Source organism: Bos grunniens, chromosome 3 (genome assembly GCF_055505025.1).
Source record: "Bos grunniens cultivar Pamir isolate PY7600 chromosome 3, Bosgru_T2T1.0, whole genome shotgun sequence".
NCBI lineage: Eukaryota > Metazoa > Chordata > Mammalia > Artiodactyla > Bovidae > Bos > Bos grunniens.
In genome coordinates, this window is record NC_141167.1 from 30,186,188 (window position 1) to 30,201,883 (window position 15,696).

Below are 15,696 nucleotides of genomic sequence, written 5' to 3' on the forward strand. Positions count from 1 at the left end.
TAGAAAAACACCTTTAGTGGCAGTATATAACTCACCCCCCTGCCTGGAGTCATGTCGGGGGCTTTGATCTTCCCACTGCCCCCCTTCAGCCACGGGCACTTTAAAAGAGTATTTGCAAAAGAACTCAGTCAATGGAGAAGTGCTAGGTAAATGCAAGTTATTATTATTCGAAATGAAGGAATGGTACATCAGAATTTCCTTACTGGGAGCAGTGGGATATAAAAAATGAAGAATATTTCTTTCAAGACTAACAAAATGACTCCAAAATTCTCCCTGTTACTTTTTGAGTTTTGTTTTAAAACATCAGACTGAGTGAAGTGACTGCACAGAGAAGCAATAAAGATGCAGCGATGCTACTGGCTAGAAGGGCTAAAGTAATGCCCAGCTGTAACAAGGAAGGAACAGGGGTCAGGAAGGATTTTCTGCTTTCAAAAGTCATTTCCCTGGAGGGAGGAAAAAGTCCCTTCAGCTTTAACCTTCAGACCTATAAAGAAATGTATCTGTTACAGTGAAGAAAAGACCATTTTCTACAGATACCTTTTCTTTCTTACTATTAGTATCAAAAGATTTAAACTGCTTAAATAGCTCTAGATGAGTTTCAATCATAAAGACAGAGGGTGCTAAATTATCTGAATCACTGAGCTGAGAAAACTGGAAAAATTCACACTGTATCTGAGTAGAAAGAGAGCAATGTTGTTGAATTAAAGGAATAATTTAATCATAACCTGAGAGGTACCAGCTCCAGTTTATGAATAATTTTAATGTAGAAAATTCACTTGATCAAATTTCAATGTCAGAAATATAACCCACAAAGTTCTTAAATGCCCCCAACTAAACTTTATGACCAAGCATAATTTAGGAGAATAAAAGCCTATGAGTCACCAAGGGTGCTTAACAAGAGTCTCTGAATTTACCAGTGTAAATTAGCAGTATTCAAGATCCTTTAAACAAATACTTATGGGGGAAACCAAGAAATATGCTTTACCAACGAAATTGTTAAGCTGTTAGCTATTTACTAAAGTCTTTTCTTAAGTAACAGTGAAATGAAACCCCTCTTGCTGTGAGGTTTCATGTTTCATCTGAGCAACCTGAGGGCCTGCGTGGAGGAGGAGGACGTGCTGTAATCAGGGCTGCTGAAACCATGGAGGCAGGCTCCAGGGACTGACCACTGAGGTCAGCCCTCTCCAAGGAGAGCCTTGTTGTTTAAGGACTGCAGCGACAGGAGAGCTACGGCCATTGCTGCCCGTTCTGCAGCCCCCGCTTACCAAGAACAGGCTGAAGCCTCCAGCCACTGGAGGTCAAAGCCCTGGAGGGGAAGGGCTCCTATGCACTCATCCCTATGCAGTCCCAGCAGCAGGTGCTCACGGAACAATCACTCTTTTAAGATCTTTAGGACCACATCTGAACCAAGCATCCAAAAATGACTACATGCCAGCACTGAATGAACCTCCTTCTCCCCTTCTTTCTCTCTTCTGACTCTTGGGAATTCCTCCATTTCTCTCGTACGGGAGAAAAATGGGCACGATATTTATTAAACTTGTGCATATTTTGGATTTAATTTTAAAAAGAAAAACTGAGTTGAAGGTCTTATAATCTTATGAAAATAATATAGTAAAACTACTCTTTGAATGGAACCCTGGGATTTTTTCCCTTTGTGAGTCAATAATTCCCCAAGCTTTAAATAATAAAGCACAGGTCATAAGAAAATATTCAAACAGCAGTCTGTATCTGAATACTACTTGAAAAAACACTGTAATAATTTACTATTATCTTAAAATTATAACTCAATTTATTAAATAGAATTATTAAATTAGTATACCTTTTACTTTATACCTCATCTGCAAATTCTTACCTTGAATCCATCCTTCTTGTTTTTATCCAGACCTGACCATTCTCCAGGCTGAAAATTAATTTTAAGAAAAATGTAAGTAACTTGATAAAAGCAGTACCTATAATTTCCCAATTTTGGACTCAAAGATTAAAGAGCTTCCATGCAGGACATTTAGCTTAATTTAAACAATAGGGGAGGAAAATTATTTGGTTCTAATTGCTCAGACAATACTATTACTCTAACAACAAAACTAGACCAAAGGTAAAACCAACCCTTTTAATATCTTCTATGCATTTAATTATGTAGCTCCTCTTGATTGCTTCTTTCACTGCATACGCATCACTAAGGATTGTCAGATGCTCCTCCAAAGCTTGCTGAATAAGGCTACTGGGCAGCGTGGGGAGATGAGCCAGTTCCCAGAGCACATCCAACACCTACGGTAAACCACATGTGATGAGCCAGCCCATATGCAAATAAAGCTGCTTTAAGCGCTTATAGCTAGAAAAATTTGATTTTCCTGCCTTTCCAGAAGTGGTCTCAAAGCGAGCTTCCCGGCCTATTCGTCCAATAAGGCTCAATAGCTTCTGTCTCACTCTATCGCTCTCAGTCTCCCAGCTCTGCAGAACGAAAAAGACAAGACATACGAATTGCTCCCCAGTCCGTTTTGATCACACTGGCAAAATATGCAGAAACTTTAAACTTGAGCTAAAAAAGTTTAAGAAGAGTATGGTTAAATATTGCTAATCTAGAGGAAGAAGACCTCATTTTAGAAAAATTCAAAAGCACATTTGAGCACATACCTTCTGAATAAGAACAAACAAATGATTAAGCTGATCTGAATTAAACTTGACAGCTGCTGCAGCAATAATAGTATGAATGTTCTCAATCACAGTAGATGATTGTCCTGACTAGAAAAGAAGACATTGGGGAAAAAGTAAAGTCTTGGAATCTGGAAAAATACAAGTCTTTCCCCAGAGATATACAGAAGCAAAAGTAAAACACTAACAAAGATAAATTGATTCTAGACTATCAGCATACACTTGCATGATAAAACTGGTAAGACTACACGAAGCAACCATTATTAGTGGTTATCAGATGGCCTTATTTTAATTTCTTCAAGCATTAAATCTCTAAAAAGAAAAAAAGATGAGAATCAAATTCTCAATCTGACATATTCATTTCAAGAGGAGAACAAAATATTTTCAACTGGCTTAAAAACAATTTATACTGATTAAGTTTACAAGAAATACATACTAATCTTTCACATTTTATTAAATGATCTTGAGGGCTTCAGTTGAGAGTATTATGTACCTCATTTTAAAATCTGCTCATAGATATTTTGAGTTCAATTAATATTTATTTATCCATGGACAGTAAGTCACCATCCTTCTCTTTCTCTGATAAAAAATGTCAGAAAAGGGCAAAAGCAATTCTGATCAACTTACCTGTATCTTCCAAATTTTAGTGAGCTCATCTAATGACAGTTTACTGCCCAAGAGTTCAATAATTCCCTTTATACGATCACAGTATTGTGCTTGGTCTATGTTGCCTAAAAGAAGAAACACCAGAGAGGCAGACAGATAATGAACGCTGACTTTCTAAACACGATTCTATTAATTCAAAGCAACAGTAACTTGCTATAAGATTATTTAAAGGCTAGTACAAAATAAAGATGACAATAGAAAAATAAAGGCTAATATAGTCAAAGCAACAATTTCATACATTTTTAACACAAAAGTATATTATTTATGAGTTAGGTAATTTTTTAAAGCAAGTTAACTTACCTTCCAATGCGATTGACAGAACTGAATTTTCAACTAGCCAATCTAACAATCTGTCTGTATCTATAGCATTCTTCACAGATTTGGATAAAGTGCTATCTTCTATGAGTTTGGTTACCTAAAAAGACAGGATTATTGTGATTTAATCTAATGCAAATATTCATAATCAAAATCTTCACATATATCTTGTGACTTTTACAGTATTACAATGTAGTCTGATAATTAGCCTAAATGTATCAAAGGCCAGTTATTAGAAGTTAATAGACTACCTATTTTTAATGTCTTTAAAAAGAACACAGAGCTCACATTCCCTGGGCCACAGCTGACTGGCTCAGGGAAGCACATCTGACCCAAACTTCAATCAGAGCATGTCTCCAAATTCTACACTTGGGACCAGAGAGAAACCATCAGTCCTTCCCTGGTCATGGGAACTATCCATGGCCATGTCTACCTTATGAAGACGCCACTCTGCATGGAGAGAAAGAACAAAGAAAAGCAGAGATAAGAACCTGGACAGAGTCCTGGCAGTGGTTTGGTCTTGGATTCTAGTTGGTCCTGTTGCCCACATGTGTCTCTGACCTTATGAGGTTTAGCTATTTTTATGAGATAGCCCTGCCTTCTTTTATTAAATTCTTCTTCTAATTTAAAATAATTCAAGAATCACTCAAATGATCAAGTGATTCACTCAAGAATCAAGAGTTACTTGTAGCCAAGAATCCTAATTAGTACAAAACTGAAAGAAAATAATTGTCATTATGGCTGAACTCTATTGGCCCCACCTATCACTCACCAAAACCAACTATGCTCCTGGAAAGTTTAGGAAGCTGCAAGATCTTATTTCCATCATTTTGCTTAGACCACTCCAGTTGTAAACAAAACAAAATTTTGCCCGAACCCCAGTTAAAAGATTTGGTTTAAGTAAGTGCATATCTGAAATATAATAAAAGGAATTATACCCTTGGGGTAAAAAGTAAACCTCAAACTTCATATTCCAAGGAATTGTGTTCCAGAAAAATCTCACTAAAACACTGAATACTTCACAGGATGAATTCTGAACGTAATACATATGAAAGTATTACTTTATTAACAGACAAATGTAAACATAGACCATTTTATATATAATCACTGTTATCTCTTTTAGTGGGATTACAAGAAATTATTATTTTTTATTTCCCAACATTTTTACATTAATAACAAGTTGTGGAAGAACTTAAGAGTATCTATACTTTAAGTCTTCCAGAAACAAGTGCAAGACTTACTTCTTTGAGGGAATTCATTTTGGCACTGAAATGTGGTGATTTCAGCATGCGCAGCAGGATGTCTAGTCGAAGGTCGTCCACCACGGTCACCAGATCTGGTTGGAAGCGCATGCAAAGTAACTTGATGGCAGACAAGAGCTCAGGGATGCTAACCAATCTCTTTCATTTAAAAACAAAACACACACACACACACATACAGAGAAAACAAAAAGGAACCAATAAAACATTTTGATGGCAATTCTTACACACACAGGAATAAAGGACATATTCAGTAACCATGGTCTAGTGGTATCTGATATTTCACATGGTTGATGAACTACATTCTGCTTTTAACCAAAAATCAGTGCACGAGTGAGCAAAGAAAAGAGAAGGGGTCTGAGAGAAAGTCAAGGCAGAAAAATGAATCACAGAACAACTCTGGATAGCTTTTAGTACCAAATTATTTTAAAGCTTCTTCAATGCTATACCAATTGTACTACTATCAAAACCAGCATGTTGGTTAAATTCTTAATGGTGTCACTTACTGAGAACCCTCCATTCATTTTATTGACTGTTATTGACCAAAATAACATTTTTTTGGTCAGGAAATGTAAAATTAATTTAATGTGAGCTGTATGTGACCAGAATCCAAAGAGCAATGGTATGTGAACCCTGCCCCAAGTCCTGGTTGTGCTTCTGTGGACCAACATGCGCTGCGATCGCGTGACTGGAGGTGCATTACCTTGTCTTTGAGGTCCTTTTCCTCCACACTCCGCACATCCTGGATTGTATTAAGGATGACTGGGTCTAGCATGGGCTGTAGGAAAAAAGTGCTAAAGTTAATAAGGACCCCTGAATCTGTCCTTAAACTAGAGAGGAGATACTTCTTCATTCACATTTCACAAAGGAGAAGGTACAATACAAAGATCTGAATCTAGTATCAGACTACCACTAACTAACTAACACCATCCCAAGTAAACCCTTTTAACTGATTCTGAGCCTCGGCTTCTTTACTATCATATGGGTGCAGTTCCTCTTTACTTTCTTATAAGGGTCCTTTGAAGAGCAGCCAAAGACAACCAAAGACACACAGACTGACTTAAAGTATTAAACACGAGTATGTATCATTTGGAATAAAGTATTTTGCATTTGATTTTTAAAGAATAAATAGAAGCACAAACCACAAAAATATGATGCTTTTAATGTAAATGAGGCCTACAGATAAGACTCATACAACATACTGTTCCTGAATGGTAGCACAGCCAGATAACTAACTCTAAGTAATATATGAGAAGTAGTGAAAAATTAGCAAGGTCTAAATGATCACTTGTCTTTTAAGTAAAATAAATTTTTTTTTAAGTAAAATAAGTTTTAAACTTATCTGGTGACTAGAAAATATCTGGCTATCAAAGCAAGAACACATTAGCAATGAATTAAAATGCCATCATGCAATCATCCACATAGAATTCCCTTATTTACACTTATGCCAACTGTATAGTGAAAACTGAGGGCTGTCAGGGTAAGAGGCAAGTCACACTGCTCTTGTCAAGCACGTGCCAGCCTTACTTAGCTTTCACCGCAACTCTGTGAGACAGGTATGGGTTACTACTACTTTACAGATAAATAAGGAAGCAAGTCCCAGGGGTCACGTTAGTCTTCTAAAGGAGCAAGTGTTAGAGACAAGTATTAATGTACATAACTACAGCATGAATTTATTGCTGAGAGAATTTAAGGTTGGATGTGTTGTTTCAGTTGCTACTGCAGGAAGTTAAACATACTTTGGTTGGAAATTCATAAACTTTTTTTTTAAAGAACACTGTGCTAAGAGAAGGCAATGGCAACCCACGCCAGTACTCTTGCCTGTAAAATCCCATGGACAGAGGAGCCTGGTAGGCTGAAGTCCATGGGGTCGCTAAGAGTCGGACACAACTGAGTGACTTCACTTTCACTTTTCACTTTCATGCGTTGGAGAAGGAAATGGCAACCCACTCCAGTGTTCTTGCCTGGAGAATCCCAGGGACGGCGGGGCCTGGTGGGCTGCCGTCTATGGGGTTGCACAGAGTCGGAAACGACTGAAGTGACTTAGCAGCAGCAGCAGCAGTGCTTATATATAAAGCCTGGAATTCTAAAGAATTTAGTATTAATTAGCAGTTGGAATATCTGCACTAAATCTCTTTTCATGGAGCAATGCATGGATAAAGAGTATGCACTTAAAAATTCAATCCTGGCTTTGATTATTAAAAAGCCAATTATTAAATTGCTAATATAGATTATTAAATTATTAAGTCAAATCATTTTGCCTCTTTATGTTTCAGTGTTTCACTACAAAACAAATGATTATATTCATATGCTTATAAGTGAGAGAACACTGCATGTCTCTAAAGACCTTAATATCAGAATCAAGAAATACTTAGTCACTCTGCTTCATTTAAATAATTTTGCAGAATTACTCTGAAATCTAAAGAAGGCACTTAAAACTTAGAAATTTCCAGAACCTACTAAAAAAAAAATCCCATTTCCCTTGTTAAAATGGCCCTATGTACACTAGACATTAGAAATGAGGAACAGTGCATACTATGCTCCCAAAGGACACTAAACTTTCAAAACCATTTACGGTGATTTTTAAAAAATCTCTGTGACAGCTAAGTTTCACAGACATATTTTTATAAAGAAAATAATAAATGGAGGTATTTCAACATGACATTTTCTTCAGTAAAACTTGTTAACTGAAATGGAAAGGCAACCAGAAAGTGCACTGGGCCCTAAGCATCAGAAAGCTCAACACTCACAGCTCTGACTATCCTATGACCTGCTGACATGCAGACAAGATGCGCTGTCAAACTGCTACTCAGATTCTCAGTGACTTGGCTAGAGGCAGCCCAGCAGGCCACTCAACACTGTTTAACGTAATGCTGAATCCGTAAATAATCCTGTGAAGGGGGTAGGGACATATGCCACCTATTTTACAGTGAAGAAAGTGGGGGGGGGGAGCTATAATCTGTAATTGTATTTGATAAAATGATAAATTGAAAAGATAAGTAACTTTAAATGTTTAGACGTTACCTATAACCTATTAATCACTTTTATTTATCTTCTGATAAAAATTTCACTACAAGGATAGCTAATTAAAAAAAAGCAGTTATTCTGATAGGCAAATTCTGAACAACCTGATAAAACGATAATTTTTACTGTTTGTATGCCTTAGATCACTTTTGAAATAAGTGTAAAATGGTTTATCTTACCTGTACCACTGAGGAATTGAGGTACTCTGCACATACCCCTAAGGGCTGCACTAGTGCTGAGACTGCCTGAAAAAAAGACAGCAAATGTGAGAAATAAATGTGAGCAAGTTCTTTCCTTTCAACATTAAACAAATCCTTTTTTATATGTCAGAGAACATTTTATACTCTTGGGCAGGAAAAGCTGATATAAAGATGTCAGTTCATTTAAATTATTGTAGAAATTTAATGTAACTTAAATCATACTATGCCAATAAAACTTCTTTCAAGGCTTGGATGAGATGATTCTAAAGTTCACATTGTAGAATAATAAAAATTTTTATTTGAAAAACGAGAGAATAGTGGGGGAAGGAATGAAATGTGCCTTTAATGTGCCTTTAACAAAGAAAACATTTAAGACTTTCATTAAGAAATCTATAAAACTTTACAGAAATACATAAATGGTCCAAATAAATGAGGAAAGATCATGTTCTTGAAGGGAAAGGTCTAGTACTATAGACATGTCAATTCTCCACACATGATCTTGGTGGCACTTTCTGCAGGAGATCCTGACACGTTGCCTATATTCGGAAGAATAAAAACACGAGAATGATCAAGAAAATCTGATAAAAGGAAGATGCTGAGCAAAGCTGGCACCACCAATAATGAAAATAGCGGAGAAACAGTATCAAAAAATGACAGAAGTCCAGGAACAATTCACATATAATGTATACACACACTCAGACATTTGATAAAGTCAACAAACCAAAATAGTAAAAAAAAAAAAAAAAAACCTTGTAGAAAAAAAAAAAGAATGTTCTTCAGATCTTAAAACAATTAGTTACCCTTTTGGAAGAAAACAAAACTGGATTTCTATCTTATGTGACATATATAAATAAACTCTAAATGAACTCAAGAACTAAGTTTAAAAAATGAAATTGTTTTGAGTATAAAATGAAATGAGTACTGTTATAAACTTTGAGATGGCAATGAGAACACCCCTCAAGCAAATTAGAAAAATTTTAAGCCATTAGGGAAAAACTGACACAAAACGACACCATCAGCAGAATGAAAAAAGAAGGGAAAAATCTTAGAGAAATCTTTAGCCTCAAGACATCTGATAACAATGAGGACAAGCCTAGATTTCTATATATCCCCCATTAGCCAATTTTCATCAAGTAGGGGAGAAACTTCGAGCTTCTCTGTTTGTTTAAATACACTTTGCAGGAAATTAGTGAGTGTTTCATTTAACCTTTAAAAAAAAAGGAAGTCTATTTCTATTATTGCCCAGTGACCTACATAGCCAGTTCTTGAGAAATAAGCAAGCTGGATAAAACCCTCAATCTGAATAGGTTTTGTTTTGTCTTGCTTTTTCAGTCACTACCTATTATCTTCCAGGTCAATAAAGTCCTCGCTAACATACTTGATCCGTTTAATGGGGATCAAAATGACAGCCTAACAACCTAGTCAAGGTTCAGGGAGGGAGAAGAGGCCTCTGACCAGTGTCACTACAAGTATTCACGATCTGGTTGACCTCTGATCTTCAAGAGTAAGCAGCGGGCAGCTAGCAATAGTCTATTACCAAGCAGGGCGCCAGTCTCTCCTTGACTGTTGTTACTACCCTCATGCAAAGATGGACCAACGCGGTTAGCTGACAAGCCATGGTCCCACAGAAATAACGGGTATTACTCCAAGCACAATTTGTGTCACTTAGGCATATTATTTTACAACATCATTTTCTACTCTGGTCAATTCGCAGTAGCTGCCATAGTGTCTTCTACATGGCAAGTACGTAATAAGTAGTCTCTAACTGAATGATTAGAGAACAGAATGAAGTGCTTTCAGTTACAAACAAGTAGTCTGTGAAAAATTAAAGATGAAGTTATTCCCCTTACCATAAGGTAAAATATTTTGAGAAAGTGAAGTTGACATGAAAACATACTGGTACTACACCTGAGGGGTGATTCTAAGCTCCAGGTACAGCCCTTTATTACCTACGAATCTCTGTAATACCAAAAAGCTGACTAAACGATGTTAAAATATTTTATTTGCTTCTGGTACTATCAATAAATTGTGACTTAACTGAGGCATAAGATTGCTATGTACACATATACTTGCCACACACAGCAATTATCCCTAAACAGCAAGATAATTTCATATAACCACTACAAGTAAGAAGTTAAGAGAAAAACATCACAAGGAGAAATGAATGTGGTGGAAAAACAAAAAAACACAACCAAATGCTCTACACTACAATTTGGTTATTATGATCAAGAAAGAGTAAACATTTCTGTGGTTATCAGAACCATGGGAGCTACTCCCATAAAGAGTAACTTGAGTTTTAACATTTAATTTAATGTGTCCAATGTCCCAGGGGTTACACAGCAACCTCAATAAAGTGAACTTCCACACTGTGTACATACAGCGGTTTAACTTACCCCAAGTTCTATATCTTCTGAATGAAGCTTGGCTTGGATTGCTGCAAATCCACCTAATTCTCCAAACTGAGAAGAAAAAAGGTATACATTAATTTTAAAATACTATAATAATTTACCAAGCAACTACGGCTCACATTCTACTTTATCAATGTGCTTATAACCCTGGTCTTCAGAGTCACCACAAAGATAATTGTAATGCTCCTGTGATACACTACAGGAGATGTACTAAGTCCTAAAGCTGATGTTTATCTGTTTAAACAGCACATATAAAAAAGAGGAAGAAATGATAAAACATATTTGATTATTCTTTGTAGCTGTCATCTACCTAAAACTCTAGGAAAGCTCATTAGAAAATGAAAAACATGCCCATATTAATAAAAGCTGTATACCTTATTTACCAAATCCACAACCCATCCATGAGGCTCCTATGAGAAAAGAAAACAGAAATTGAAATGGCAATACAAAAACTTCCCTACTAACTCTCGTATTTCTATTATCCTAAATCAGAAAGTTGGAAAAAAATTTAACATTATTTCAAAAGGTTTTCCCAAATGTTTCTTCATGTGAATCTTTGACATTACTGAAAACAATCTTATAAGTAAGTCTGTATTTTGATGGGACTGCTACAATACAAAGCATTTATGCATTCTGGGTAGGTGAGATCAGTTGTTTAAGCTTTCTGAGGTACAGGATAAATAATTATTAACTCAGAGTAGCAAATCAAGAATCAAGACATTAAAGATTTAGTCCCAGCTGTACCATTAATTAGTGTCCTAGAGTAAGCACTTCTTTTCTCCTCCTTTTCTTCCTTTATTTCCTCTCTCAAGCATTCACTGTTCTAGAAGCTGCATAATGTTCCAGTGGCTGGATACAGAACAGCGATGAAGAAGAGATGTGCTACCTGCTTTCATGGAATTCATATTCCAGCAGGGTCGATAAAGACAAGTAAACCAACACATAATTCATTCAGGTTGTGCATTTCCACAAAAGGTCCTCCAATGAGAAATAAGAGCCCACTCTGTTCAGAGTGGTGGTCATAGAAAATCTCTTTGAAAAGGTGGTATTTAATCTAGAACTTAAAGGATGAGACAGATTGAGCCATTCAAAGAACAGTCCAGGCAGAGAGGCTAAAATGGGAAAGGCTCTGTTTGGGGAAGGCAGAAAAGCCTATCTTCATTTGAAAAACGGAGCGGCAACTCTCCCACCTGGGAGGTGGTGAGCAGGGGAGAATGGCAAAGATTAAATTCTAGAGAGAAGAAAAGCTGGAACATGCAGAAATTTGTAGACTGTGATTAGAAGGAAAGCAACAGAGGTGTTTAAAGAAGAAAATGATACATTTTATGTTTTAAGGGGACTCTTACACTTATGTGGAGAATGGAAAGGAAAGGATGAATGAGAAAGTAAAAAGCAGAGATACCAGAGGGAAGACTAGTGTAGTAATTAGGCAGGACATGATGGTGTTTGGAGTGGGATGGTGGCAGAAGAAACAGAGAGACGTCAACTGAAAATCTATGTGAGATTAAATCAAAGGACCTGTTTATGGTTTGGATATGAATACGAATCATGGCTGATTCCTATGTTTTCAGCTTGGGCATCTAGGTAGATGGTGATGCCATTTACTGAAAAGGTGGAGAATGAAGTCTGGGGAAAAATAATGAAGTTCTGCTTCAGGCACAGTCTGAGATGTCTCTGTGGTAACCAAGTGGAGACAGCTGGCTCTTCAAGTCTGCTGTGCTTAGGAAAGAGGTCTGGGCCACAGAGATATAAAGCAGAGGACCATCAGCACAAAGATGACATTTAGATCTCTAAGAATGGAAGCTATTTCTTACAGGGAGTATGGTGAACGAAGAGAAGAAGGCTCTGGATGAGTCAAGAAAGGAGAGGTAGCTGAGGGGGCAGGCAGAGAGCAAGAGACTGTAGGGAAGGAAGTTTCAAGGAAGAAGAAACTGACCACTGATGCCGACTGGGGCAAGAGACAGTTTCTCCGGATCTAGAAGCACAGTACCTTAATGACAGCAGTTTCAGGGAACTGGTAGCAGAAGGAGGAGGGATGGGACGCCTAGAAGATCTAATGGAGACTTCAGTCTAGTTGCCTCAAACATCTCTCCAACTGAAAACAACTAACAGGAAACATTTAAGGGCTTCCCTGGTAGTTAAGAATCTCCCTTGCAATGCAAGGGACTCCGGTTCAATCCCTGGTCTAGGAAGATACCACATGCTGCGGAGCAACTGAGCCCATGCACCACACCTACTGAGCCCACGTGTGCAACTGCTGAAGCCTGCAGGCCTAGAACCCGTGCCCCACAAGAGAAGTCACCACACTGCAACTACAGAGCCCCCACTCACTACAACTGGAGAAAGCCTGCTCACAGCAACAAAGAGCCACCGCAGCTTAAAAAAAAATCTTAAAATTAAAAAAAAAAATCTTTTAAAACATAGAACTGAGTTGGTAAAACGTCCTCAGAAGTGTAACCAAAAAAAAAAAAGAGAGAAAGCAGAAATCCTGTGAAGTAAACAAGCCGTGAGGCCAGCTATCATGCTGCAGGCATCTATGGAACTGAGGAGATCTCTAGCTTCCATTTTCATAGCCTTACGGTGGCTCAGAAGCAGGACACAATGCCAGCATAGGGCTCAGAGACTAAGAAGAGGCTGTCACATAAAGCAAGAACCCAAAGCACTACAGCCTGAATGTAAGGTGAACTGAAATAAACTTACTGTGGAATGGAAACAACAAGCCTACCTTGACTCTGCTACTGGATGGTGAGGAGAAAAAAATTCTCCAGGAATTTATAAACATCTAATTGCCCTCACATGGCTTTGCTGCTCTAATTCAAATTGACTTTATGGTCTGAAAAACCTTAAGTTGAATATTGATTCTAAAGTGGTCCCAAATCATAGTATTCCCAGGCACCCAGAAGAAGTAAATGTTTTTTGGAGGAAAGAACTTGCAACTCAGGCCTCAGAAAATGTTCCTAAATTCCAAGAAACGTAAGTTCATAGAAAAATAAAGAAACAAGTATAAATACGTTTTTCTACACACACATAAACAAACAAGTGAGTAAAAGTGGGCAGAATCAGACCAGCTTTTAGATATCAGACAGAGCATATAAGTTAAGCATTAAACAAGGAGGAAACTGAAAATATGACTCAAGAATATGAAATAATTAGAAACAAGCAGAGTCGAACTGGACCACAGATCTGAAAAACGTCATCGCAAACGCTGCACAGGAAAACAAACAGATACAATATATGAAAGAGGTCAAGGGACATAAGGACAGGATGAGAAGGCTGAACATGCAGCCATAGTTATAGAAGAAGAGACTACTGGGGAAAAGGCAGTATTTTAAAAGGTAATGGGTGAGAATTTTCCAGAATTGATACAAGATATACATCCTTAGTTTGGGAAATTCAATGCATCTGAGGCAAAATAAACAAAAAGAATATCTCAGTTAACTGCAGTGAGAGTCAAACTGCCAAATATCTAAAAGAAATAGATCTCAAAAAACAGCCATGAAAAGAGACTTCTTAAAAACAAACAATAGTCAGACCATCAGTCAACTTTCAAAAGCAATACTCAAAGCCAGAAGACACTGAAATGATATCTGTGATATTCTGCCACAAAACATATGTCAATCTAGAATTTAAAACCCAGAAAAAATGTTCTTCAAGTAACAGAAAATAAAACCAAAGTTAGGCCATCAAAAACAAAGACTCAGTCACCAATGGACCCCTTATGAGAGGACAATTTACAGGATGTATTCCAGGAAGAAGAAAAATTATCCCAACGGAAGGCCTGAAATACAGACGAAATGGTACACAAAGAGGCAGCATGTAAACAGGGCTGAGTCAAAGCACCGCATAAAATAAGGTTGATGGTACCTATTTGAGGGGAATAAAATGAGATAGGAGAGGACTAAGACAATGCGTAATAAAGACAAAAGGATGAGTCAGGTGAGGAAGGAGCACACAGAACATACTAAGGTTTTCATGTACTACTCAGAGGAGTGTAAAGATAGTGATGAAATGTATGCTTTGTTTTTTATAAGTTAAAATGTCAGCGTAAGCACTAAAAGAATAACTGAGAGGGAAGGACATGGAAACTTTCATCTGGTTGGTTGTGAAGAGGGACAGAGCACAATGCTGAAGCTAGAGATGGATGCAGTATCAAAGGCGGAATTTTTAAAGACGGGAAAATACTAGACCACGTAATACACAATGGGAGTAATCGATGAAGAGACAAAAACCGAGCATACCAAAGAGAATAGAAATGCTAAGGTGTAAAATGCTTGAGAAGGCAACAGGAGAGGAGAGGGTGTATAGGGCCTTTGTAGGAGAGAGAATTCCTTTCATGGTAATGAGAGGAAATTAGAGACTGAACGTTTCTGGGTGTCTGTTGCTGCATATATAAACTGGGCAGGGGAGAGAAAGAACATTCGCTGAGTACTTACTAAAGTGACCCACTGTGTTCAGTGTTTTTGTATACATTTGTCATTTAATAGTCATGACAATATTGAAGATGAGATTTTAATATCTTGAGAGGCAAGGCTATATAAAGAATGCAGACTATGGAGCCAGCTCACATAGGTCCCTGCTGTAACAAGGCTTGTGAATTTAGACAAGTAGTTAACCTCTGTGTGCCTCAAATTTCTCATCTACAAAATGGGGGTAAAAATAATACCTAACTCACAGAGTTGCTGTGGAGGTTAAATTCCGCAGGATATACTCACTGTCCTTTCCACTCAGCTCTCACCTCCTCCCTGGAGTACTGCCTGACCCTCCAAGGTGGCAACTCCTTTCCCTATATCCCGTGAATAGCACATTATTATTACACTTGCACCTGTTGTTTGTTACACTGTGATTTTTTTTTTTAATTTCCTATTTCCTCCACTATGCTGTAAGTTAGAAACCATGTCTTATTACTCTATACTAAGGGCAAGAACTATCTATGCAAGAACTATTTATTTATATCTCCAAAACCTAGAATAATGCCAGACACACAGCAGATGTTCAACAAATGATCACTGAACTGAACCTCTGCTTCTACTAAAGCAATGGACAAGTTTCTTATCTACTATGTTGACTTCTTTCAAATATTTCTCCAAAACCAAAACAGTGTTTGATCAACAAACTGTTGGAATTATGTGCTCTTTATGTGGGTATGTTATTGGCACATTGTAGACCTTTAAATAT

General features: G+C 37.3%; 1 protein-coding gene across 8 annotated transcripts in view; it reads right to left on the reverse strand.

Annotated features, from left to right (window-relative positions):
- The window catches only part of USP24 (ubiquitin specific peptidase 24), a 156,578-nt gene that overhangs the window by 93,367 nt on the left and 47,515 nt on the right, over positions 1 to 15,696 (reverse strand). For all 8 annotated transcript variants that reach the window (XM_086390174.1, XM_086390171.1, XM_086390176.1 and 5 more), the window contains 11 exons: positions 10,896 to 10,931; positions 10,507 to 10,572; positions 8,093 to 8,158; positions 5,593 to 5,667; positions 4,872 to 5,030; positions 3,616 to 3,730; positions 3,277 to 3,380; positions 2,632 to 2,739; positions 2,353 to 2,448; positions 2,104 to 2,265; positions 1,853 to 1,900 (listed from right to left, as the gene is read on the reverse strand). In XM_086390174.1, the coding sequence (XP_086246300.1) occupies positions 1,853 to 1,900; positions 2,104 to 2,265; positions 2,353 to 2,448; positions 2,632 to 2,739; positions 3,277 to 3,380; positions 3,616 to 3,730; positions 4,872 to 5,030; positions 5,593 to 5,667; positions 8,093 to 8,158; positions 10,507 to 10,572; positions 10,896 to 10,931 (1,035 nt within the window). The remainder of the gene's footprint in view (positions 1 to 1,852; positions 1,901 to 2,103; positions 2,266 to 2,352; positions 2,449 to 2,631; positions 2,740 to 3,276; positions 3,381 to 3,615; positions 3,731 to 4,871; positions 5,031 to 5,592; positions 5,668 to 8,092; positions 8,159 to 10,506; positions 10,573 to 10,895; positions 10,932 to 15,696) is intronic.